The following is a 21,766-nucleotide window of genomic DNA, read 5'->3' as shown; positions in this document are numbered from 1 at the left end:
GCACAGTGCTGGGGGTAGGGGCAGTATGCGAAGCCGCCTCACCCCCCCACTCTTCCCTCAGGGGCTACAGAGACGTGCCAGCAGCCAGCTGCTTCCAGGAACAGCGTGGGGCCACGGCAGGCAGGCAACCTCTGAGCCCCGCTGCACCTTCACACTTTTAACGGCTCCAGAATCAACCAGTTGATTGCGATTGACAGGCTGGTGACCACTGCTTTAGAACGTAATGAAATTTTCAATGCCTTGTAACTCCATGAATGATTTTAAAGACTCCTCTTGTGGATCACAACCCACTGCTTGAGAAATGCTATCTACTGGATAGGGAACTAGGATCTAGGAAAACTGGGTTCTATCCTCAGCTGAACCACTAGCCTGTGGTATGACATCAGGCATACCGCAGGCTGGTAGCTCAGCTGGGACTAGAACTCTGATCTCCTGTGGTTCTGTATTTCCTCTGATTCTTAGCCTGTCTTGTCTATTCTAGACTGTAAAGTGGCAGGGACTGTCTATCACTATGTGTTTATGCACAGTGTGGCCCCAATGTTAGTTGGGGCTCTAGGCACTACCATAATATAAGTAATAATAATGGAAGCTCATTGTTGAGGACATTTAAATCAATGGACAAAGCATTAAAAAAACATTCCATACGGAACAAACCTACTCTGTCAGCAGTATGGTGGTGATGACCTAATTTCTATATACTAGTCCCAAAAGGGCCTGAAACGGGCTAAGCACCTCTCAGGATCTGACCCTCTGAGATGAAAAGCCTCAGCAGAAACTGCACAGGGAACACCTTATGCTTCATAAGCTTTAGAACTACATCCTTTGAAACCTCCAGTGTTTTTCTATCAGACAACATAAGGGTGGATAAATGTATCAAAAATAAGGGCACTACTGCTTCCACTACATTGTGGAGTCATTCATATGTATTCCGTTGTGACTCTGGTAGACCAGTTGCCAGCTCTTGCCAAGGCTGTATGCATCAGCTGAGCACTGACAAATTCATAGCTGGAAATCAGACCGCTCATCTGTATGTTAGTATTGTTCAAGACAGGCATTAAACTTGTAAAGACGTGTTTAGTGTTTAAACTCCATAAAATGCTTGTGAGTTGCTACATGCATTATTCTTACTTGTAATGGCTGTATTTCGCTATAAGGTAATATATAAGTTTTGCTTTATAACTGTAAAAATGCCAGCTCTGAACTTGTGCACCCAGGAACGAGGAGCAGAATACCCCACCCATCAGTAAGAACTATGAAAACTAAGTGGGCCATGATACAAACACTGGGTCAATGGCCCACTTACACATCTCACTGAAGGTGCTATGTGCAAGAAAACTCATCCCCCCAGCCTGAATTCTGGAAGAAGGAAATAAACATAGCGGACATGAAAATTCTTCATCTCTTTGCTGTCTGGACTCTCACGGTTCTGGAGCTAGGAAACAAAAGCAGAGCTCCCCAGGGTCAACCTGGCTTAGCTCTAAAAGACATTCAGCTCTGACAGATTACTGCATCTCTGTCACATTTGGAACCATAGACTAACTTATTTGTGTATATGCCTTTCCTGTTTTAACCTGTAAATAACTCATTTCTATTTCTAGTCAATAAATCCTTAGTTAGTTTACTAAAGGATTGTACAAGTGTTGTCTTTGGTGTGACATCTGAGGTACAAATTGACCTGGGGTAAGTGACTGGTCTTTTGGGACTGGGAGCAACCTGAGTCTTCTGTGATCTTTGGTGTAAGTGACCATTTATTACCTAGTCCAGCTTCCCTGGGGGCCAAACAGACCGGAATGCCCAAGAGGACTGTCTGTGGCTCCACGGTAACACGGTTATTGTGTTTTAGGAGTTCACATTGGTTACTAGATTGGTAATATCTAATTATTGAACATACCACCAGTTTGGGGTGTCTGCCCTGAGACTGGCACTCACATTTGTGAGCCACGCCAGACAGTGTGACAGCCACCATTTCAAAGAGGGCGTCAAACTTTGCCATTCTGATCTCATGGGGTTTGACACAATTTACACATGCCCATTCAAAGTGAACGCAAAGTCTGTGTCAGTATTTCTTTAAGTTATTGCCCATAACCAAGAATTCAAGATGAAGATTGCTTAACTGTAGCACACCCACCCCATGAAAACAATGCTCCTCTGAGAGCCCTTCCTCAGATCAGACCCACCCAACAGAGTAAGGAATCAATTGTTGAGGGTAGTTGGGTCCCAGGGCTGGAGTCAGGGTACAGGAAGGTCTTGGAATACTGAGCTGAAGAAGCATAAAAGAAACCCATCAGAGTGTAAAATGACTCAGAGATGGAAGTACAGGTAACTGAAAGTATCTTAATATGAAATTGCTGGACACCATCTGGCAATAAAATAAAATAAACAAACAATTAGGTTACAACAAACTAACTACCAGAACATTTTTTAAAGTATGTAATGAATACTGACTATATAAAAGTTGTTCCTATTCCAGTGCTTTTCCCAGTTCTGTAGTTTTAATAGCATGCCCATTAATTTCATTTCCCTGTCAATGCATCTATAGGTTACCATTTTAAAGGGTTATATTACACACCTCCATTCTTCAGACTGAAAATATTTCCAATGCAAAGGAAGCTTAGTTGAGAAACAGTAGCTCAGCCCTATAATGATGTGTTAGCCACAGAAAACAGCCACACTAGATAGCCATTTAATGGGGACATTAAAGAAGACATAATGAATAAGTTGCTCTCTCCCCTCCCCAATTCGCAACTCTCACTTGGGGTTTATGAACCTTCGCTTGGGGGCCAAGGCAGCCCTAGGTGACCATTGCCTAACATGGCTGGATATTTTTAAAACACATGTAACTATTTGAAATGACTGAACTGCTCTGTTTCTAATTAATTGTTTTTACATGTGAAACACTGGAGACAAATGCATAAAATCTTTTTTGTTTGTTAATTCCAGCTCACTCCTACTGTGTCTTATTAAGTGAATGCTGTAATGACTAATGTTTCTGACAATATTAAATTAGCAAAAAGTACCTTGTAACGAATGTGACCTGACTGGCATAAAAAGGATTAACTGCAAGTGTTTATTTTCAAGTACAGATAGTTTATTAACCCCAACATACAATAATAAATAAAAACAGTTGTACGCTCACAGCTGCACAATATCCTTAAAACAAAAAGTCAGTTCTCCAGTGTAACTTGTACTTAGCTTCTCTTATGCCTACAGCAAGAGCTGCTTTCCAGACTTAGGTGTGATGGACACCCCTGCATTATAGGTGAAGATGGAGTACTACACACATAAGCACTGGTTTGTATGTATTATTCCTGGACTTGCATGCAAGAGCACACTTGATTAGTGGGCATACCAAACCCTCATTACTGAACATTTGACCTAGAATGTCCAAGTGAGCTGTCCATTACTTCAGCCAGCTTTCCAAGCATACCTGGCTCCTAAAGGAGCAGCAGATTTTTCCAGAAAAACTATTCTTATCAAACCATTAGCTCTCTTACCTTATCCTCTCCTCCCATTCCCTGCTTCTCCCTAGCTAAGAGAACACTTTACCTTGATGTTTTTGGAAGGCTAAAATATGCTGCTAAATAACACTGTCCTAGACTTTATATGCATCTGGGCCACTTTAAGACAACACACAATGAAGGTTTTGAGCCAGCTGGCACTTGACAAGGCAGCCCTGGCACTTGGGTTGCTACTGCTGCTGCCAGGGGGAACCTCACTGAGGGAATTTTCAAAATATATTATTCTGTTTGAAAGGAAATAATCCGGAATTACTTCCCAAAGACCCTCCTCACGTGAAACAGCCTGTGCAGCACAAAGCATTCAAAATGCTAACAGAGCCTGAACTGTGCCGACTTTGCATCAGCAATATGCCCAAAGGTGGAAATATTAATTAACCTTTTACAGGCACTGACCTGGATCTCTACAGTTGCAACAGAAGGTCTGCGTATCATTCCTAAACACAACCATCAACCTGAATCAGTGCAGGTGTCTCCCATTCACAAGACAGCCTTGAAAACAGCCTGCACAGGTTCTGTTTTTTTCTAGTACTGATATGAGCCCATGCAGCATCTGTAAAATGTTAATTAATACTCACTTTTCCAGGAATGAATCAGACATCTGCTTCCAGGCATAGGACAGGCACTTAACAGGTATTGCCACAAGCACTATTTGGCCATTGTGCAGCTTCTACCCTGGCAGTAACACTGAGAAGTGCTCACAGGCACAGTTTTGTGCTTGACGTATTTCCTCAGCCAGAGCCCCATGTTCTGTCATTCTAGTCTGGGTGTAGGGCACAAGAAAGGTTCAGAAGGGCTAACACAGTCATAAAATAATGACATTACTATGGCACCTTCCAATCTTCAGGGTCCCAGTGCAGACTACATATGTACAGTTGCTCTGACATACAGTTGTCTCTAGCACAGGAGGGGGGACACCAGGCACACGACAGACTGCACCCCACATGCTATGGAAAAATGGCAGAACTAAAGTTTTTAAGGAGGGAAACAGCCTTGCTATGCCAGTAGGTTTCCAAGCATATGTACCGCAATGTGTTGTTCTGGAAGCAGGATGCCTCATCAGACAGGATTAGGGATGTTCATGTAACTTACTCCAAATTTCAAAGGAGCATTATGTTGGGCAAGTCTGTTCTTTATCCTGCAGGGCCTGGGTCCAACTCTGCAAATCTTCACTTATGCATGAAGTCATACTGCAGTCAAAGGGCTACTGGAGTGAGCAAAGGTTTTCAGGATGTAAAAGAAATAAGAATCCAGACAGCGTCATTGTGCATATTATAATGCCATAGTTATCATACAGGACAAATTGCTACCAGTGGCAACCCTACATAGGCTTTGTATTACAGCACTGATGTAGCAAGGTACTTAAGCAGGTGCCCAATTTTAAGCATGTAAGTGGTCCCACTGTATTCACTGGGATTACTCCTGTACTTAAATGTTAAGCATGAGCTTAGCTACCTAACTGAACTGGAGTCAGAAACAAGAGCAGAACCTGCAATCAAGCCTATTCAGCTTTTATATGGAAACACTGAAAATGCAACGTATTTTAGAAAAGGGATCATGGGAGAGACAGGAACTTAACCTCCAGGAAAATAAAGAGGATGAAAATGTGATTGCCAGTAGAAGGTTCACTTGCATTAAGGGTTCACAATCAACTATGCACTTTTGCAAACCAATGGGAAAAGATACTGACATAGTAATAGAGCTTTCTGCTGGTGTTAGCCCACGTGACATATTCTACCTATCCTGAAAAAAATTTTTTTTTGTAATTATTGAAACTTCCCCTACTCCTCTCAATACTTTTGTTTTCATCATCGAGTGTTTAAAGCTGAACTGCTTAGGTTAGCAACATTACAGATTGGACAAGAAATTCCACTTCCTAGTATTAAGTGTTTGAAATAATGTTATTCTCCTTTCCAAGTCCTCCTGGAATAGCTGGATCAGCCAATCTCCTCGTGTGCAGTTGCATTATAAAATTGCTGAACAAATCCATTTTGTTGTAATGGGAAGGGACACTTTCTTCACTACTGTAAGTAGGTCAGTGAAAACATGTTGTGGTGAGGATTAAACTGTTTCTCTCTGTCCTTTTCCTCCAATGGTAGTTTCAAATTATTCTGATTTAATTATGTTTCTAATGTCAGAGATAATAACATTATACGGTTATTAACAACTGGTACCCTGTGGTCCCAAATTCTGACATTTGTGTATTATGGGTTTCATTCTAACCTTACGTATGTATGTTTACCTCTTATGCAGGACACAGCATTGCAGAGTTAGAAAACCCTGCCACAAATTTGCTCATATGCAGTTGTGGATTTTCATTTGTCAAAATCCACAACTGCATATGAGCAAATTTGTGGCAGGGTTTTCTAACTCTGCAATGCTGTGTCCTGCATAAGAGGTAAACATACATACGTAAGGTTAGAATGAAACCCATAATACACAAATGTCACCAGCGTATAAAGTAACGTCACTAAAGTCAATGGATTTACTCTGGCTTTATACTGGTGTAACCAAGAGCTAAATGTTGTCAACTGAGCCATTCCAATTTACACCAGTTGAGAATCTGAACACATGATTTTTAGTACAAAGTATTAACCACAACCTAAAGAATTATTTGATTTAAATTTATACCAGTCAGGAATATTAAATTCAAATAATATGGTTACTGTCAACAGAGAACACATTTGGAAAAAAATTCCTTCCCTCTTTTAATAATGAAACATTCCATTAAATGGAATATCAAAATCTAAAACGCATGTCTGTGTTGTGTTGTTGTGTGCTGCTTGTTTGCTTTTTTGTTTGAGGCCACAGCAGTGAAGTTAAGCATGTGTGTCACTGTTTGTAGGATCAGAACCTATGGGTGGAATTCTGGTCTTATAGAAATCTACAGCAAAATTCTCAATGATTTCAGAAGGGGCAAGATTTAATTCTAAGAATCCCCAGATTTGTTTCAAATTCAGGAGTCGTTATTAAGTGGCTGAGAGACTGGTGTCCACAGATATTTGACAGTGATAATATATGACCTGTGATGCAAAGAAAGAAATTTGATAACTTAATAAGGACCAACTAAGTAACTTTTAAAGTGAGGAGAGTGTATGATAGTTAAATTCCTGTGCACTTCAGTTCATACATACCACACATTGTGTCACTGTTGCTCAGAGATCTTTGAAACTTGACTTTGGAGCATATGTTTTGTTGAACAGCAGCAACAACAACAAAACAGAGTCAATTTGCAGCATTATCGCCAACGTCAAGAACTATCAGCATAGTGTTGTGAGTACGCTTCTCAACTTGGACAAAACAAGCTGCTAGTTTGTATGTTCATAGTGAGCCAAGTGTGCCGTTGCAATGGTGTTTCATGAAAGAATCTGATTTGTGTTCAAAGACATCTTTTTGTAGCTCTTACATAAAACAGTCAAAACCACTACAAATCCAGCAAGGACTTGGCCAATATTTGAACAACCTTCACCTCTTTCATACTGGTGCTTAATCAGCTTGAGATAGGGTGGAAAAGGCTTTTGAATATATTTTCTTCAAAGGACAAGAATCCAATTTTTATTTTCTTGCTCTTTATTGAGCTCACTCGCATATGTGGTTACGTGTAATATAAACCCTAACATTCATCTACAGTGGTATGCAACAGAAAAAGGGCAAGATTAATGACCTGTGAAATAGGTACAGTCAGAGCTGGTTAATCTATGCTTCGTTTATCCCAAAGCTTGAGTATCCCAAAGACATAACACAGTAGCTGGCTGATATAGTAGCTTGCATGCTCAGTTATGAATACTAAGTAGGCAGGAAACTTGTACTTAAGGAGTTATTTCCATTTTAGGGAAGAAGTCAGTATTGATATATTATCCTAGTCTCTTTATTTATCATATGCACATTTCCTGGAGAGTATATGCATGATATTAAACAGCAAAACGAGCACAGATTAAGCCAATTTACTCACAGATAAGAGCAAGAACGTCTCATGAATAAATCTGTAGGTTTTTCAGCTTGCACAGGCACATATACAGCCATAGAGGTCAGAGATGGAAGAGACCTTTTAGATCAAACAGACCATCTTGCTGAAAGTGCTGGACTGCTCACTCCACTCCAGGATGTGGAATTTAATCCAGGCTTGCTGAGAATCACTGACAAAGTGAGTGTCTCATCCCTCTCTAATGCTGGTCCACAGAGAGGACATCAGAGACTCCATTAATTCAAGTAGAAGTCTGTGCTGTGGGTACAGTTGTCCAAATCCTGCTTATGACTCAAGTTATGTAGAACTGCATGATAGACCTATGATAGAATTTCTGTTTCTTCAGTCGTTTTTTTTAAAAATGAAATTATGTTCAAAGACACTATGTTAAATAGCATGTTAAGGTTGCAAAGTAAAGCACTCAAAAGTTAGGAAATGCCCATGTTAAGGTCGCCTGTGCAATTTAACATAGTGGGTTTTTTTAGTAATAGTAGTCAATTTGATGTCAGTTTACAGAAACAGTGAGCCACCACCACCAAGGAATGGTGATCCATTTTTATTTAAAATGAATGATACAGCATCTCTCTCACTCAGGTACAGTTGAGAAACATACAAAAACATGGAGCTGCAGCCAACACATTCCTGACCTGAAAATCTCCTAGGAATCAAGAACATTCCAATGTAATGTCAGTGCTTGCTCACTTTCCAAAGAAAACATCCCATCATGTAGGAACAGTGACAGAAAAGGTATTAGATAGTAGAAAGTATTCATTCTTGTAAAAATATTATATTTTTTAAATGTGCCAAGTCAGGATAAGCTTGTTGACTAATTTTACCTGCAAATCATTCTTCTGATTTGTTAATGGCTACTCAAAGGGTAGGTCTGCTAACCCAGATGGATTCTTCTCTATTTTACCCTATTTCTCTTTCAAAAAACAGGTTACTATGTCAGATCTCAAGCATGTGTTTTAAAGTCTAATTACATGTATAAAATTTCAATACTATACACTGCCTTTTCTTTATATTACAGTGCAGTGCCAAAACTTTGACAACTGTACAGAAAAGCATATTATTGGAGAGCGGGTTTATTGTGATAATAAAAAAAAAGTAGTGTTTTTCAGCACTTTACAAAGCTGGGCAAACTTAATGATCCTCATCTTTACAGAAGGGGAAACTGAGACACAAATTAGTTAAGTGACCTGCCTAAAATCAAAGACAGAAACAAAAACACTGACTCTGTCTAGTGCCTGTATCCACTCAACAGTTCTGCCTCAGAAATGGTACAGTTCAGCACATGGATCCATGATACTAAGATACATAGTTGAATATTCAGAGGGACTATTTTCACAGCTTATCCATCATGACCTTGGTTCTTTGAAAAGATCCCAAAATCCTGTTGTTACTGCCAGATACAATATGAGATGACACACCAAGCTAGGACTAAAGCAGATACAGTAACATCTGAGTTCATAGACTCAGATGTTGCTGTCTCTGTTACATTTCCCCCCAAAACCAAAGCATATTAGGATCTCTCTCACCTACCACAACTGTAATATTCAGCATCCCATTAATAGGAGGCTTCATTATACTTTCATGTCCTGCCCCCAAATAAATTAGCATCAAATCTCCGAGTTTGCTCAGTAAGCACCTCATCTCTTGCTACAAAAACAATCTGATCAATAATCAGTCAGAAATTGAAAACCACTTGATGGATTTAGAGATTTCAATGATGCTCTTTCTCTAGTGAATGGAATCGAGAAAGCATGTGGAATCAGGGATTAGAAAGGTGGCCATGTAGACATCATATTCTGAGACTGTACTGAAATACCTCTGAGTTTATAAATCTGAGATTCTCCAGGATGCAGTGAACCCCAGCAGGCACTGTATGTCAGATGCTGCCAAAATAAACATGGCATCCGCTTTGGGAGTAGAATTTGTTAATACTGAAGGAAAACTGTTACTGCACAGGTATTTTAGGGGCATTGTGGCCCAGAACAAATACCTGCATTCTCAAGGATCCGTTGCCAGAGATAGAGAACAAGGGCCTTGAAGACCCATCTTATACACTCTACAAGTCAATTTCTGAAGATGTTGGGAACTTATATATAAGCAGTGGAGTCCTAAAAAACTCCTGTTACCTCCAGGCACCTTATACTTGGTGCTCAGCTAAGCAGAGTGATGGTGAGGGAAGAGGCAAAAAGAGGTTGAAGACACTCAGGGAAGTAGTAACTGGAAGGTCTGAGGCCAGAAAGAAAGGAAGAGTTACCTAAAGTGCCAAGGAAGGAAGAGAAAGAACACATACAGAGGAGGGAAAGGGAGAATGCAAGAGCCAAAAGAAAAAATGTGGAACCCAGAGAAGAAGAATTTTCATATTCCTACACTGCAGCTAGTGGGTAGTTCTCAAGGACTAGATTAATAGACTTTGGTACAAAATATAACTAATCCATAGCCACTTTGGATAGCATGGTTCTCTCTGTGTCTCACACCATAGCCATTCAGAAGTTCATTGTGACTGATGGGGGCGGGGGGATTCAGAACTTCCCATTCCAAAAGCACAAGTCTCTACTACTTGAGATAGAGAATCTTCAGTAGGTGACAGCACTGCAAAGTTACAGCAACAGTTAATCCCTTCTACCAGAGCTCCGTAGTGTGCATATAAACCAGCTGGTCCACTACAATATTGTCTGCAGAGCTGGTCAGGATTTTTCCATCATAACAATTTTCCAACATAAAAATGCAATTTCTGCACAATCAAAATTTTCCATTGGAAATTTTCAATTTTGCCAATAATTATCAATTTTTCACTGGAAAACTCTAAATGAAATATTTTGCTTCCAGTGGGTTCAACTCAATTTGGAATATTTCATTGCGTCAAACTGACCCAAAATGTTGAATGTGAACTGACACAACCTGCTACCCCCATCCTGCATTTCTCTGTTGTGAACATTGCCTCATGGACGTTGAAGGTTTGGTCCCCATTCTCTCATATGGGCTGGATTCCTTACAGGGCCGGCTCCAGGCCCCAGCATGCCAAGCGTGTGCTTAGGGCGGCATGCTGTGGGGGGCGCTCTGCCGGTTGCCGGGAGGGTGGCAGGCGGCTCCGGTGGACCTCCCGCAGGCGTGCCTGCGGAGGGTCCGCTGGTCCCATGGCTCCAGTGGAGCACACCTATGGGAGGTCCACCGGAGCCGCGGGACCAGCGGACCCTCTGCAGGGATGCCTGCGGGAGGTCCACCGGAGCCGCGGGACCGACGATGGCAAAGCGCCCCCCGCGGCGTGCTGCTGTGCTTGGGGCGGCGAAATGGCTAGAGCCGGTCCTGATTCCTTAGAGTTTACATCTCTCAGGATGCAACGTGCACTTCCCTCTGACAACGCTGTACAGTGCATCATGGGTGTTATGTGACTGTGGACAGGGGCAGCTCCAGGCCCCAGCACGCCAAGCGCGTGCTTGGGTCGGCATGCCGCGGGAGGCGCTTTGCTGGTTGCCGGGAGGGCGGCAGGCAGGCAGCCTTCAGCGGCATGCCTGCGGAGGATCCACTGGTCCCACAGCTCCGGTGGACCGGCGACCGGCAGAGCGCCCCCCATGGCACAACAAAGTGCTTGGGGCGGCGAAATGTCTAGAGCCGCCCCTGACTGTGGATGCTTAGTCCAGCCAAGGAGCCTCGCCCGTAAGGAAGAATGGGGATATCATACTTCAGTACTGCAACTCCCGTGAGGCAAAGCACCACAATACAGCAATGAAGTTTAATGTTTAACTGACTCAAAATAAAACATTCAACAAACTGAAACAAAATATTTGCGAATGTCAAAATGTTTGTTGCAGAAGAAGAGTTCTGTATAGCTCAAAATTTTCTCTCTCACACCAATAGAAGCTGGTCTAATAAAAGATATTACCTCACCCACCTTGTCTCTCCATAATGTTTGATTTTGACCAAAGATGTCAAAACAAAATGTTCCATGCTTTCAAAATGTTTAGGAATATTTTGTTGCATGACAAGTTGAAATATCAAACATTTTCATCCCAATTTGAGATGAAAACAAAATATTGAAACATCTGAATTTCTTCAGAGATGAAAATTCTGATTTTCTCTCAGCTCTTATTGTCAGCCTCCCTCTTTCAAGTTTGAGACTTAACAAAACACCACAGAAATCCACACACTCATCTAGAGGCCAACAACCTTAATCTCTTATTATATTTGTATTACAATAGTACCTTGAGGCACGACCTGAGAACAGAACCCCATTGTGCTAGGTACTATAAGAGACAGTCCCTGGCCCGTAGACTTTGCAATATAAATAGACAAAATGGACAAAGGGTCTGAGGAAGATATTATTTTTCTTTTCACAGGGGCTTAGAGAGATTATATGATTTTTCCAAAGGCACAGAGATCTCCTATGTCCCAGTTCGTTGCCTCACTTACAATACTATCCTTTCTAGTCAAGGTTACGTCTGTTTCTTTATCTTTCATCAGCTAAGAAATAACGTAAATAACCATTGTAGAATAAGACCTAGCTACAAAAGCGCCATGGGGCAGATCCTCAGCGGGTGTGAACTGTCATAGCTCCACGGACTTCAATGCTGAGCATCTGCCCCAGGACCACAGTAGCATATTTGTCATTACTTCTTCTTACATTTGTTTTCAGATTTGACTTAAGAGTTCTGCAGTTTCTCCCAAGCCCCCACCTCTTGATTTAACTCATGCAATTCAATACAACCTACATAATCAAAGCAGAAATTATCTTTTATTTGACTTGCTGACACAAAAGATGCCAACGATATTACAAAATTCTGGCAAGTTGATTAATATAAATGAAATCAGTCAATCAGCAAAGGGGTAACAGCTACTAGGTACCTCGTCTTTCCTTCAAATGAAAGAGATATGTTTCTATTTCAGTCAAGTGCAGCTCAGTATATTTTGCAAGGCAAAGACTGACTTGTAGCATTTAAATAACTCTTAAGCTACACAGTCTATAAACAAAAATGGCAGAACTTTTATTCTTCTATAAAAAGCACTTTGCTCCCTATGACTATTATGGGCAGCATTTATGCAGAAGAAATTCTGCATAAATGTATAAATTTGGGTATGCTGACTCAAAAGTTTAAACCAGGAATTACATTTTACAAAAGTCAAATTTTCACACAGTACACTGAAAAATCATACATGCATTTCCAAAATTCTGTTAAAAAACAGTTTTATATGAAATCCTTGTAATACATATTCTTACTAGGAAACAAACGCTTTACTGACTTTCTGATACTAAAAAGCCCTTTTTGTCTCATACAAAAACATCAGCTTTGTCAGAAACATATAAGAAATTATTTAACACAAGCTCAAAGTATCTCTGCTCAGTAAAACAGCACATCTGTGAGATATAGTACCTACTTATTTTTGATAAATGGTTAAACAGAACAATGGCATCCTAAACCTTTCTATATTTCCACATTTTTTAAGGAAATATTGCCATATTTTTGAATTAGCTTAAAAATGACTTTGTTCAGAGAAAACAAAAGAGTCCACAGTGAAAGTTATACAATGACAAGTAATAGCATTGGGGGGGAGGTGGAACGGACGACTAGTATAAGTAATGAAACCTGTTTTGTGTTCACAATTTACACATTAGAAAATGGCAAATAAGTGAAATGATGAACAATTCACAATCAGAAGAACACTCCAGTAATGATTACTCTCCTTCTAATCATGGAAAAATAAGTTTATTTCAACTTTGGTGAAGTTTGGTGATTTACAACAACAAACAGCAAATCTTACTGATGAATAAACCAAAATTATGGGTAAGGAAAAAATCACAGGAAAACTCCATTCACAATTATAATGCTGAGATTATGAAAGTGTAAAATGTATTAACCATGTCAAAACAAGTACAGTTGTGTAATTCCAGCTCACTGAAACATAAAATATAAATGTCATAAATGGCAACAAGGATCATTACCTAAAAACATACCTCATCTTAATACTGCAGAGCTGTTCTGAATCCCAAGACAGAAAAGCCCCATGAACTTGCTGTAAAGAAGTTATAGCCAAAAGACAACTTTCTACTTACCCTTCAGTATGCACCATGATTTCCTATGCCACCTTAATAATTCCAATGACTCCAGAGTTGTTTTATATTTAAAGAAGTACTAAAAAAGTCCTTAACGTAGACAGAGAAAAGCTGACAAAACAGAACTCTGTGAGAAGCTAGGCAGAGAGGGATGAATTTAATCCTGGCTCAACATGCTGTGTATTCTGTATCTATCTTTAACTTGTAAATGATTTGGTTTCACATTCCACTGAAGTCCTGCTGGCAGATGCCTTTGCGAAGCTTACCAATCACAGGCACTCTGGTACACTCCCTTTCTCTCTTCCCCTGCCACTCCACCCCCATACTCACCCCCACCATTTTTCTACTTCCTCTTATATATCTAATACAGATCATTCAGCTGTCTTTTACCTGTCTTCTGCAGGATGAAAGGAGATGCTTTCAGGGATTGTTATAGATAGACACAGAAAACAAAGCCTTCTGTTCTCATTGTCTCCCTCCACACAAACACACTGGTTTGCACCCAGGAATTAACTGACTTCCAAACTTGGCTGCCCAGGGAAGGAATGTTCTGTGAGTGACATTCCTGAGATCCTGCAGCAACAGAGCTCAGCAGCTATTCTGTTTCTCAGAACACTAAACCTGCAAAATTACTACACTGTAGTCTGTACGCAGGTTTTTCAATGGTATCAATTTAAATAAAACAACGCCCTCTTTTACAAATTACAAGGAGCATTATTTACAGAAGTCAAATTGCAATTTTAATCACATTATCCACTGAACATAGTGTTTCACAGTTAAGAAACTAACTTAGCTTGTATATATAAACTAAAAAAATCCAAGTCTTCCTTTGAAATCTGTTTTAAAAATACATAGGATTTGGAACACATGCTGTCGCAGCACATCAAAACTAAAATGGCAAACTGTCAATGTCTGCCTATGTGCAGTGGAGAGGTAGGTGATAGTACTGCTTGTGTCAAGTCTGATACTAGTCAAAGGCAATGCCTTTGAATTTGAATCCTGGAATCACTGATTATATATCTATATGAAATAAGATCACAAGTCAGCATTATCTATGGATGGTTACTAATGCAGGCAGTTCCAGAGGGAGGGAAGGAGGAGCTCTCTGTGCTGTTTCGCATAGCTGTCATATCAGGCTTTGGCTAGGGATCATATTCGGAAGCTTACAGCAGCCCGGCCTGTGCACAGAGATCTGTATGGAGGGACAGTGTGTAAAAAACAAGAAGATCACCTTACCAGATATCAACCACAAAACATCTAGGAAATACCCCTTAGTAAATTTTTATCTGCCTACGGATAAATGACTACCATAAATTGCATATTTGTTCAGAAGCCAGTGCGCTGATACTGCATATGAAATATACAGACTGTTGATTAATGATAGCCTGCAAGGTGACAACCCAGAAAGTCAATAATAATAGCAGATAATAGCAATAATCAGCAGTCATGTGTGCTGATACAAACCTTTTAATATTACCAGTTTGAAGCACACGTTCTTAATTTGTAAATATGCATTCAGTTAGATATTGGTTGCAAACAAGAGTTTCTTATCTCAAACATCACACTAACTGAGAATTCAACAAGCCACAAGATTCTGTGTAAAGCATTTGAATTACTGAACATTTTCAGATGTATCTTGGAAAGTGTCAGTTTGTAGTCAAGCCAATTTGCACACAATGGTAACATAGCACAGGTTTGTATTTTACAGAGTCTTAGGCCTTTGTCTGATCTATAAAATAGAACTGCTGCTGACAACAGATGCTAACCCAGTTTTCAGGTGAACCAGTGTTGGACACAGGCCAAGTTCAGTTGTAGACAAATGTAGACAAACTGCTCAGCACCACTTCAGCTGCAAACAACTGTTGTCAGCAATGGTTCTATTTAGTAGTACAGACTAGGCCCCAAATATTTCAGAACACTGAGGCTGAGGGACTGAACTGTCTGAGTAACAAAAATTACCATGTATTTGCAATAATTCATGCTAACAAAGAAAACAGCTTAGGTTTTTGCAAGTGAGTCTGTAACACCGACAGACCTCAGTGGTCGGGATCGAAACTGGGACCTCTGCAGCTAAATGCATGTGCCTCTACTGTATGAGCTAAAAGCCATTTAATCCTTATCCAAGGCTGTAGCAAACTCATTAATCTCTAAGTGGTCTCAGTGCCACTAGAGGGGACAGAATACCACACCCAGGAGGTGTGTGGGTTACAAATCTATCCTGGAAAGTGACCATAGTTCCACAGAATATCACTCTGGTAATAAACATCACCATTTTGTCGCCACACATATCCAAGACTGCTAGTCAATAGAGATTCTTGATCCACTGACAACAGACATTTCTCCTGACATGACCTAAAGAGCAGTCATCTCAGTAATGGGGGTGCGTGCATTTGTAGGGAAGGCAGTACACTTGCACTATCTCCTGTGAGCTAATAACCATTACCGCAGCTGTCAGTCCTCATTGTTGAAAATGTGCAAATCTTGTACTACTCTTCTGCCCTGCTCTTCTGCAAGCAATTGGGGGAGATAAGATTTGATAAAAACAAAGGACTGCATAGCCATTTCCACTTTAAGTCCCACATATACTAAATTAGCAACTCCTCACAAATTAGAGTCTGCTACAGTTTATTTGTGTTCCATTACTCTGGAAGAACTGGCAGTAAAATACAATATCAAAGGCTGTACTAGCTGACAAGACTCCTCAAGAGTCAAACAAGCTGTTTCAAATCCCCAACCTTTGCTACCTTTAGCAAACATTGCCTTAAACAAGTTCATTGCACATCTGTGAACACAGAGCTTTAAAAACACCAGCAAATGAAAAGCACGCCATGGACTTGCAGAACTGCAGAAGTCATTTAACATCTCTTTGTCTTAGTTCCCCAAAATTGTGACTTGTGAATAAAGTTTACTTACCTTGTAGCAGGGTGCAAGGCTTAGAACTGCAAAGCATTATAGCACATCAATGCTCATTATGCTACTGGAATTGACAGATATATATTAGAATATATGCTGATACCAAGTTTCTCTTAATAGGAAAAACAAGCATAGACATGTCACAGCCTCTTCTGAGCCTGCGGACAGTACGGCTGTTGTACCACCCCTAATTTAGGCCCCTGCCTAATTGACACAATCTGTCCCTTTGTGTTCAGTTATTTACAAAGTGCACAAAATTCATTCCTTGTCTTCTCTTGTTTTCCAATATCTTGAATTTATTTGTCTCAACAATCTTAGATTTTGAGCTTATTGGAACAAGGAATGCGAATTGCCCTATGGGCCATATCCTGCAAAAATCTTACTCACAAGAGTAGTCTTTGCTCTTACAAGTAGTCCCATTAACCTAAATGGGATGACTTGAGTGAGGATTGCTTATAAGATTCACAGATTCCAAGGCCAGAAGGGACCACTGCAATCGTCTATTCTGACCTCATGTATAACACAGACCAGAGAACTTCCTCAAAATAATTCCTAGAGCATATTTTATAGAAAAACTGCCACTCTTGATTTCAAAGTTGCCAGTGACAGAGAATCCACCACAACCCTTGGAATTGTTCCAATTATTAATTATCCTCACTGTTAAAAATGCGTTGCCTTACTTCCAGTCTGATTTGTCTAGCTTCAACTTCTAGACACTGGATTCAGTTATAAAATCGGGACTGTCCTGATATCGAGCAGTTTGTCCTGCATCCCAACTGTACCATTTGTCTCGATATTTTGTTTCGGGCGCTTTTTTTTCCTCTCATTGCTTAGGCTGCGGGAGCGCCTTTTCAATTGCTACACTCACCTGTTTGGGTCTTTGGCGGCACTTCGGCAGAAGTCCTTCAGTCGCTGATGGTCTTCGGCAGCATTTCAGTGGCGGGTAGTTCTTTCTTTGGCGGCAAGGTTTATCACCCGCCACCGAAATGCCACTGAAGACCATCAGTGACTGAAGGACCCTCCGCCGAAGTGCTGCCGAAGACTCAGACGGGTGAGTGTAACAATTGAAAAGGCGCTTCCCCTGCGGCGGTCCCAATATTTTAGAATTCTCATCTAGTCACCCTAGTTATAGTTTTCTCTGCTAGAATGAAGACCCCATTATCAAATACTTGTTCCTCATCTAGGTAGTTATATACTGTAATCAAGTCATCCCTTAATCTTCTCTTTGTTAAACTAAATAGGATGATCAGAGGAATGGAAAACCTACCTTATGAGAAAAGACTCGGGAGCCTGGCTTGCTTAGCCTACCCAAATAAAGGCTGAGGGGAGATATGATTGCGTTATTTCAGTTAAGTGCCAGTGTTGACACAAGAACAAATAGATAAAAACTGGCCATCAGTTTCTTTAGGCTTGAAATTAGATGAAGATTTCTAAACACAGCAGCCAGCAAACAGAGCTTTCTCCAAGACCTTACATACTACAGATGTCAAACTAACGGCCTATAGTTACTCGGATCACTTTTTTCCCTTTCTTAAAGATAGGAACTATGTTAGCAATTCTCAGCTGACGATACAACCCTGAGTTTACCAATTCATTAAAAATTCTTGCTAATGGACTTTCAATTTCATGTGCCAGTTCCTTTAATATTCTTCGGTGAAGATTATCTGGGCCCTCTGATTTTGTCCCATTAAGCTGTTCAAGTTTGGTTTTCTACCTCAGATGTGGTAATATCTACCTCCATATCCTCATTCCCTTTTTGTCATCCTTTCATTATCCCTAAGCTCCTCATTAGCCTCATTAAAGACTGAGGCAAAGTATTTATTTAGATACTGGGCCATGCCTAGGTTATCCTTAACCTCCATTCCATCCTCAGTGTTTGCGTCCACTTCTCTTTCTTTTTGTTTTCTTCTTATTTTTATGGCTATAGAACTTTTTACTGTTGGTTTTAATTCCTTTGCAAGGTCCAACTCTACATGACTTTTAGCCTTTCTCACTTTATCCTACATGTTCTGACCTCACTAAGGTAGCTTTCCTTGCTAATCCCACCATCTTCCACTCCTTGTAGGCTTTCTGCTTTTCTTAATCACCTCTCTGAGATGCTTGCTGATCCAGCTTGGTCTACAACTCCTGCCTATGGTTGTTTTTCCCCCTTTCTTGGGATGCAGGCTTCTGATAGTTTCTGCAGCTTTGACTTAAAGTAATTCCAGGCCTCTCCGCATTTAGATCCAACAGTTCTTCAGTCCAATCCACTTCCCTAACTAATTTCCTTAATTCTTTAAAGTTAGCCCTTTTGAAGTCAAAAACCTAGTCCCAGATCTATTTTTATCCTTCCATCTAGTTTGAACTGAATTAGCTCATGATCACTCCAACCAAGGTTGTCCCCTACAACCATTTCTTCTTAGTGTCCTCACTACTCACCAAAACCAAATCTAAAATGGCAGCCCTCTTGTTGGTTCTTCAACTACTTGGTGAAGAATCCATCAGCTATCACATCCAGAAAAATCTGAGCCCATTATTCTTACTACCATTGTCCTCAGTCTATCTTGGGAAAGTTAGTCTCCCATGATACACAATTCCCATTAGTGTTTACTTCATTAAAAACATTAAAGAGGTCTCCCTCCATATCCAGATCAGATCCCAGCAGTCTGGGCACACCCCAAGCACTATCTCAGGGGAGGCTCTAGTAGCTTTCTTTCTCAGTGTGATTTTTGCCCAGACAGACTCTGTCTTATCCATTCCATCACTTCTTATTTCTTTACAGTTAACCTCATCATTGATATACAATGCTACTCCACCACCTTTGCCTTATTTCTGTCTTTCCTAAACAGCACATAACCTTCAATACCTGTACTCCAGTCATGACTACTATTCCACCATGTTTCTGTTATTCCTATAATATCCAGTTTCACTTCCTGCACCAGTAGCTCTAGTTCCTCCATTTTGTTACCTAGGCTCCTCGCATTAGTGTACAGACATCTTAATTTTTCCGTTTGGCTTCATTGACATTCTTTACCCGGTTAGGCACAGACATTCTACCACCAGCATCACCTATTAGACTGGTATCTACACTACCCTTCCTCCTTATGTCAATTCTTCTGTCCACGGCTGTATCCTCTTACTTTGTTTCTTCCCTCTCAAGGTTAAATTCCGGCGTGGAGATTACCTGGACATCTCCAACCATCTCCCCAAATTCCTAGTTTAAAGCTCTCTTAATCAGTTGGGCGAGCCTCCATCCTAGAAGTCTATTTGCCTCCTTACTCAGGTGAAGTCCATCCCGAGAGAACAGTCTTCTGTCCATAAATGCTTCCCAGTGGCCGTACATCCCAAAGCCCTCCTTATAGCACCACTGCCTGAGCCATCTGTTGATCGCATAAATCTTGTCACACCTTTGTTGCCCTTCTCTAGGGACCAGCAGAATCCCACTGAAGATCACCTGAGCCTTGATTTCCTTAAGCGTCTTCCCAGTCTGGCATAGTCTCCCTTGATACGTTTCATTCGTTCCCTCATGAAGGACAATCAACGGATTCTTCCCCGGTCCCGTTAGGATCCTTTTCAGCCTCAGGTCCACATCCCATATCTTAGCACCCGGCAGACAGCACATCCTTCTGTTTCTCTGGATCAACTGTAGTTACAGGCCTGTCTATTCTTCTCAGTAAGGAGTCCCCAATCACGTAGACCTGCCTTTTCCTGGTGACAGTGTGATTCTCCGGTCTATCCCCTGCTCCCACTGGCTGCAAGTCCTCTCGATTCCTATTCACCCTTGTAATCCTCCGCAACACTTCCCGTATCCTCCTGGGGCTCATATTTGGTGTTGTCTCCATTGACTCCTCCTCTTCCTATAGGACTAGCAGCTCTTCTCTTTTTCCTTGCCCTCTCTCCTTCATTGACCACCTGCTGTGCCCCTTCTTCATTTTCCGACTCTGCAAATCTGTTCCTGAGTTCTATTTCTCCTTCACTGGCCCGTCTTTTCCTTTGCCTGGTTCTCTTAGTCACATGCTTCCACCGTCCACTTCCTCACCCAGCAGTCTCTCCTCAGAATTCTTTGGTCCTGCTTCCGTCTGCAAGTCTGAGCTTATCCCTTCAGCCTCCTCATGTCTTTGCTCCATCATCTGCTCGACCTCCTTCTAAACTCGACCAGAGTTTCCACCTGCATCTCCAGTCCTCGGATCTTTTCTTCCATCAGCTCTATCAGGCGGCACTTCATGCAGACAAAACTCTTTTCAGGTACCCGCTCCACAGCTTCCACATCCAGTCATCCTCATTGTGTCTTTCACTGCTGCCTCTGTATCGGTCATAGCCTTCCCACCTAAACCTGCTAGTCTAAGAAACAAAACAAACCCCCAGCAGACATCAGAACACTGGCAGACCACCACCACTCCCTTCACTAGCCTGTCAGTTCCTCTGCCTAGATCTTTTAGTCTCCCCCGCAACCTCCCTGTAAACTCCCTCTGAAACTCCCCTGTTTATAGCTCTGTTTGCTGGCTGCAGTGCCCGCTGCAGATGTCTATGCTGCTGCCTGACTGGCTGGCTCTTTTATAGGACCCCTAAGCAGACACGCTCTGCCCCCTGAACAGGGCTCAGCTTCTCTCCAGCACACAACCCGTAACAGCCTCCACACATACAAGCTCTGTTTGCTGGCTGCTGTGTTTAGAAATCTTCATCTAATTTCAAGCCTAAAGAAACTGATGGCCAGTTTTTATCTATTTGTTCTTGTGTCAACACTGGCACTTAACTGAAATACGCAATCATATCTCCCTCAGCCTTATTTGGGTAGGCTAAGCAAGCCAGGCTCCCGAGTCTTTTCTCATAAGTAGGTTTTCCATTCCTCTGATCATCCTATTTAGTTTAACAAAGAGAAGATTAAGGGATGACTTGATTACAGTATATAACTACCTAGATGAGGAACAAGTATTTGATAATGGGGTCTTCATTCTAGCAGAGAAAAACTATAACTAGGGTGACTAGATGAGAATTCTAAAATATTGGGACCGCCGCAGGGGAAGCGCCTTTTCAATTGTTACACTCACCGTCTGAGTCTTCGGCAGCACTTCGGCGGGGGGTCCTTCAGTCACTGATGGTCTTCAGTGGCATTCGGTGGCGGGTGATAAACCTTGCCGCCAAAGAAAGAACTACCCGCCACTGAAATGCTGCCGAAGACCATCAGCGACTGAAGGACTTCGCCGAAGTGCCGCCAAAGACCCAAACAGGTGAGTGTAGCAATTGAAAAGGCGCTCCCGCCGCCTAAGCAATGAGAGGAAAAAAAAGCGCCCGAAACAAAATATCGAGACAAATGGTACAGTTGGATGCAGGACAAAC

The 21,766-nt window shown here is 41.4% G+C and overlaps 1 protein-coding gene across 19 annotated transcripts in view; it reads right to left on the bottom strand.

Moving 5' to 3' along the window:
* The window catches only part of DTNA (dystrobrevin alpha), a 319,437-nt gene that overhangs the window by 224,388 nt on the left and 73,283 nt on the right, over positions 1-21,766 (bottom strand). For 9 of the 19 annotated variants that reach the window (XM_075062991.1, XM_075062996.1, XM_075062994.1 and 6 more), the window contains exon 1: positions 13,538-13,740. The exons of 4 other annotated variants lie outside the window; for them this stretch is intronic. In XM_075062991.1, coding sequence (XP_074919092.1) covers positions 13,538-13,554 — 17 coding nt within the window. In that variant the 5' untranslated portion in view covers positions 13,555-13,740. Of the gene's footprint in view, positions 1-13,537; positions 13,744-13,927; positions 13,995-21,766 lie in introns of those variants that run through there. 6 more of the 19 variants (XM_075062997.1, XM_075062995.1, XM_075062998.1 and 3 more) reach the window with 4 other exon arrangements.

Source organism: Chelonoidis abingdonii, chromosome 2 (genome assembly GCF_003597395.2).
Source record: "Chelonoidis abingdonii isolate Lonesome George chromosome 2, CheloAbing_2.0, whole genome shotgun sequence".
In the NCBI taxonomy this organism is placed as follows: domain Eukaryota; kingdom Metazoa; phylum Chordata; order Testudines; family Testudinidae; genus Chelonoidis; species Chelonoidis abingdonii.
The sequence above is the reverse complement of the archived record's forward strand: the minus strand, read 5'-3'. Positions and strand labels throughout refer to the sequence as shown.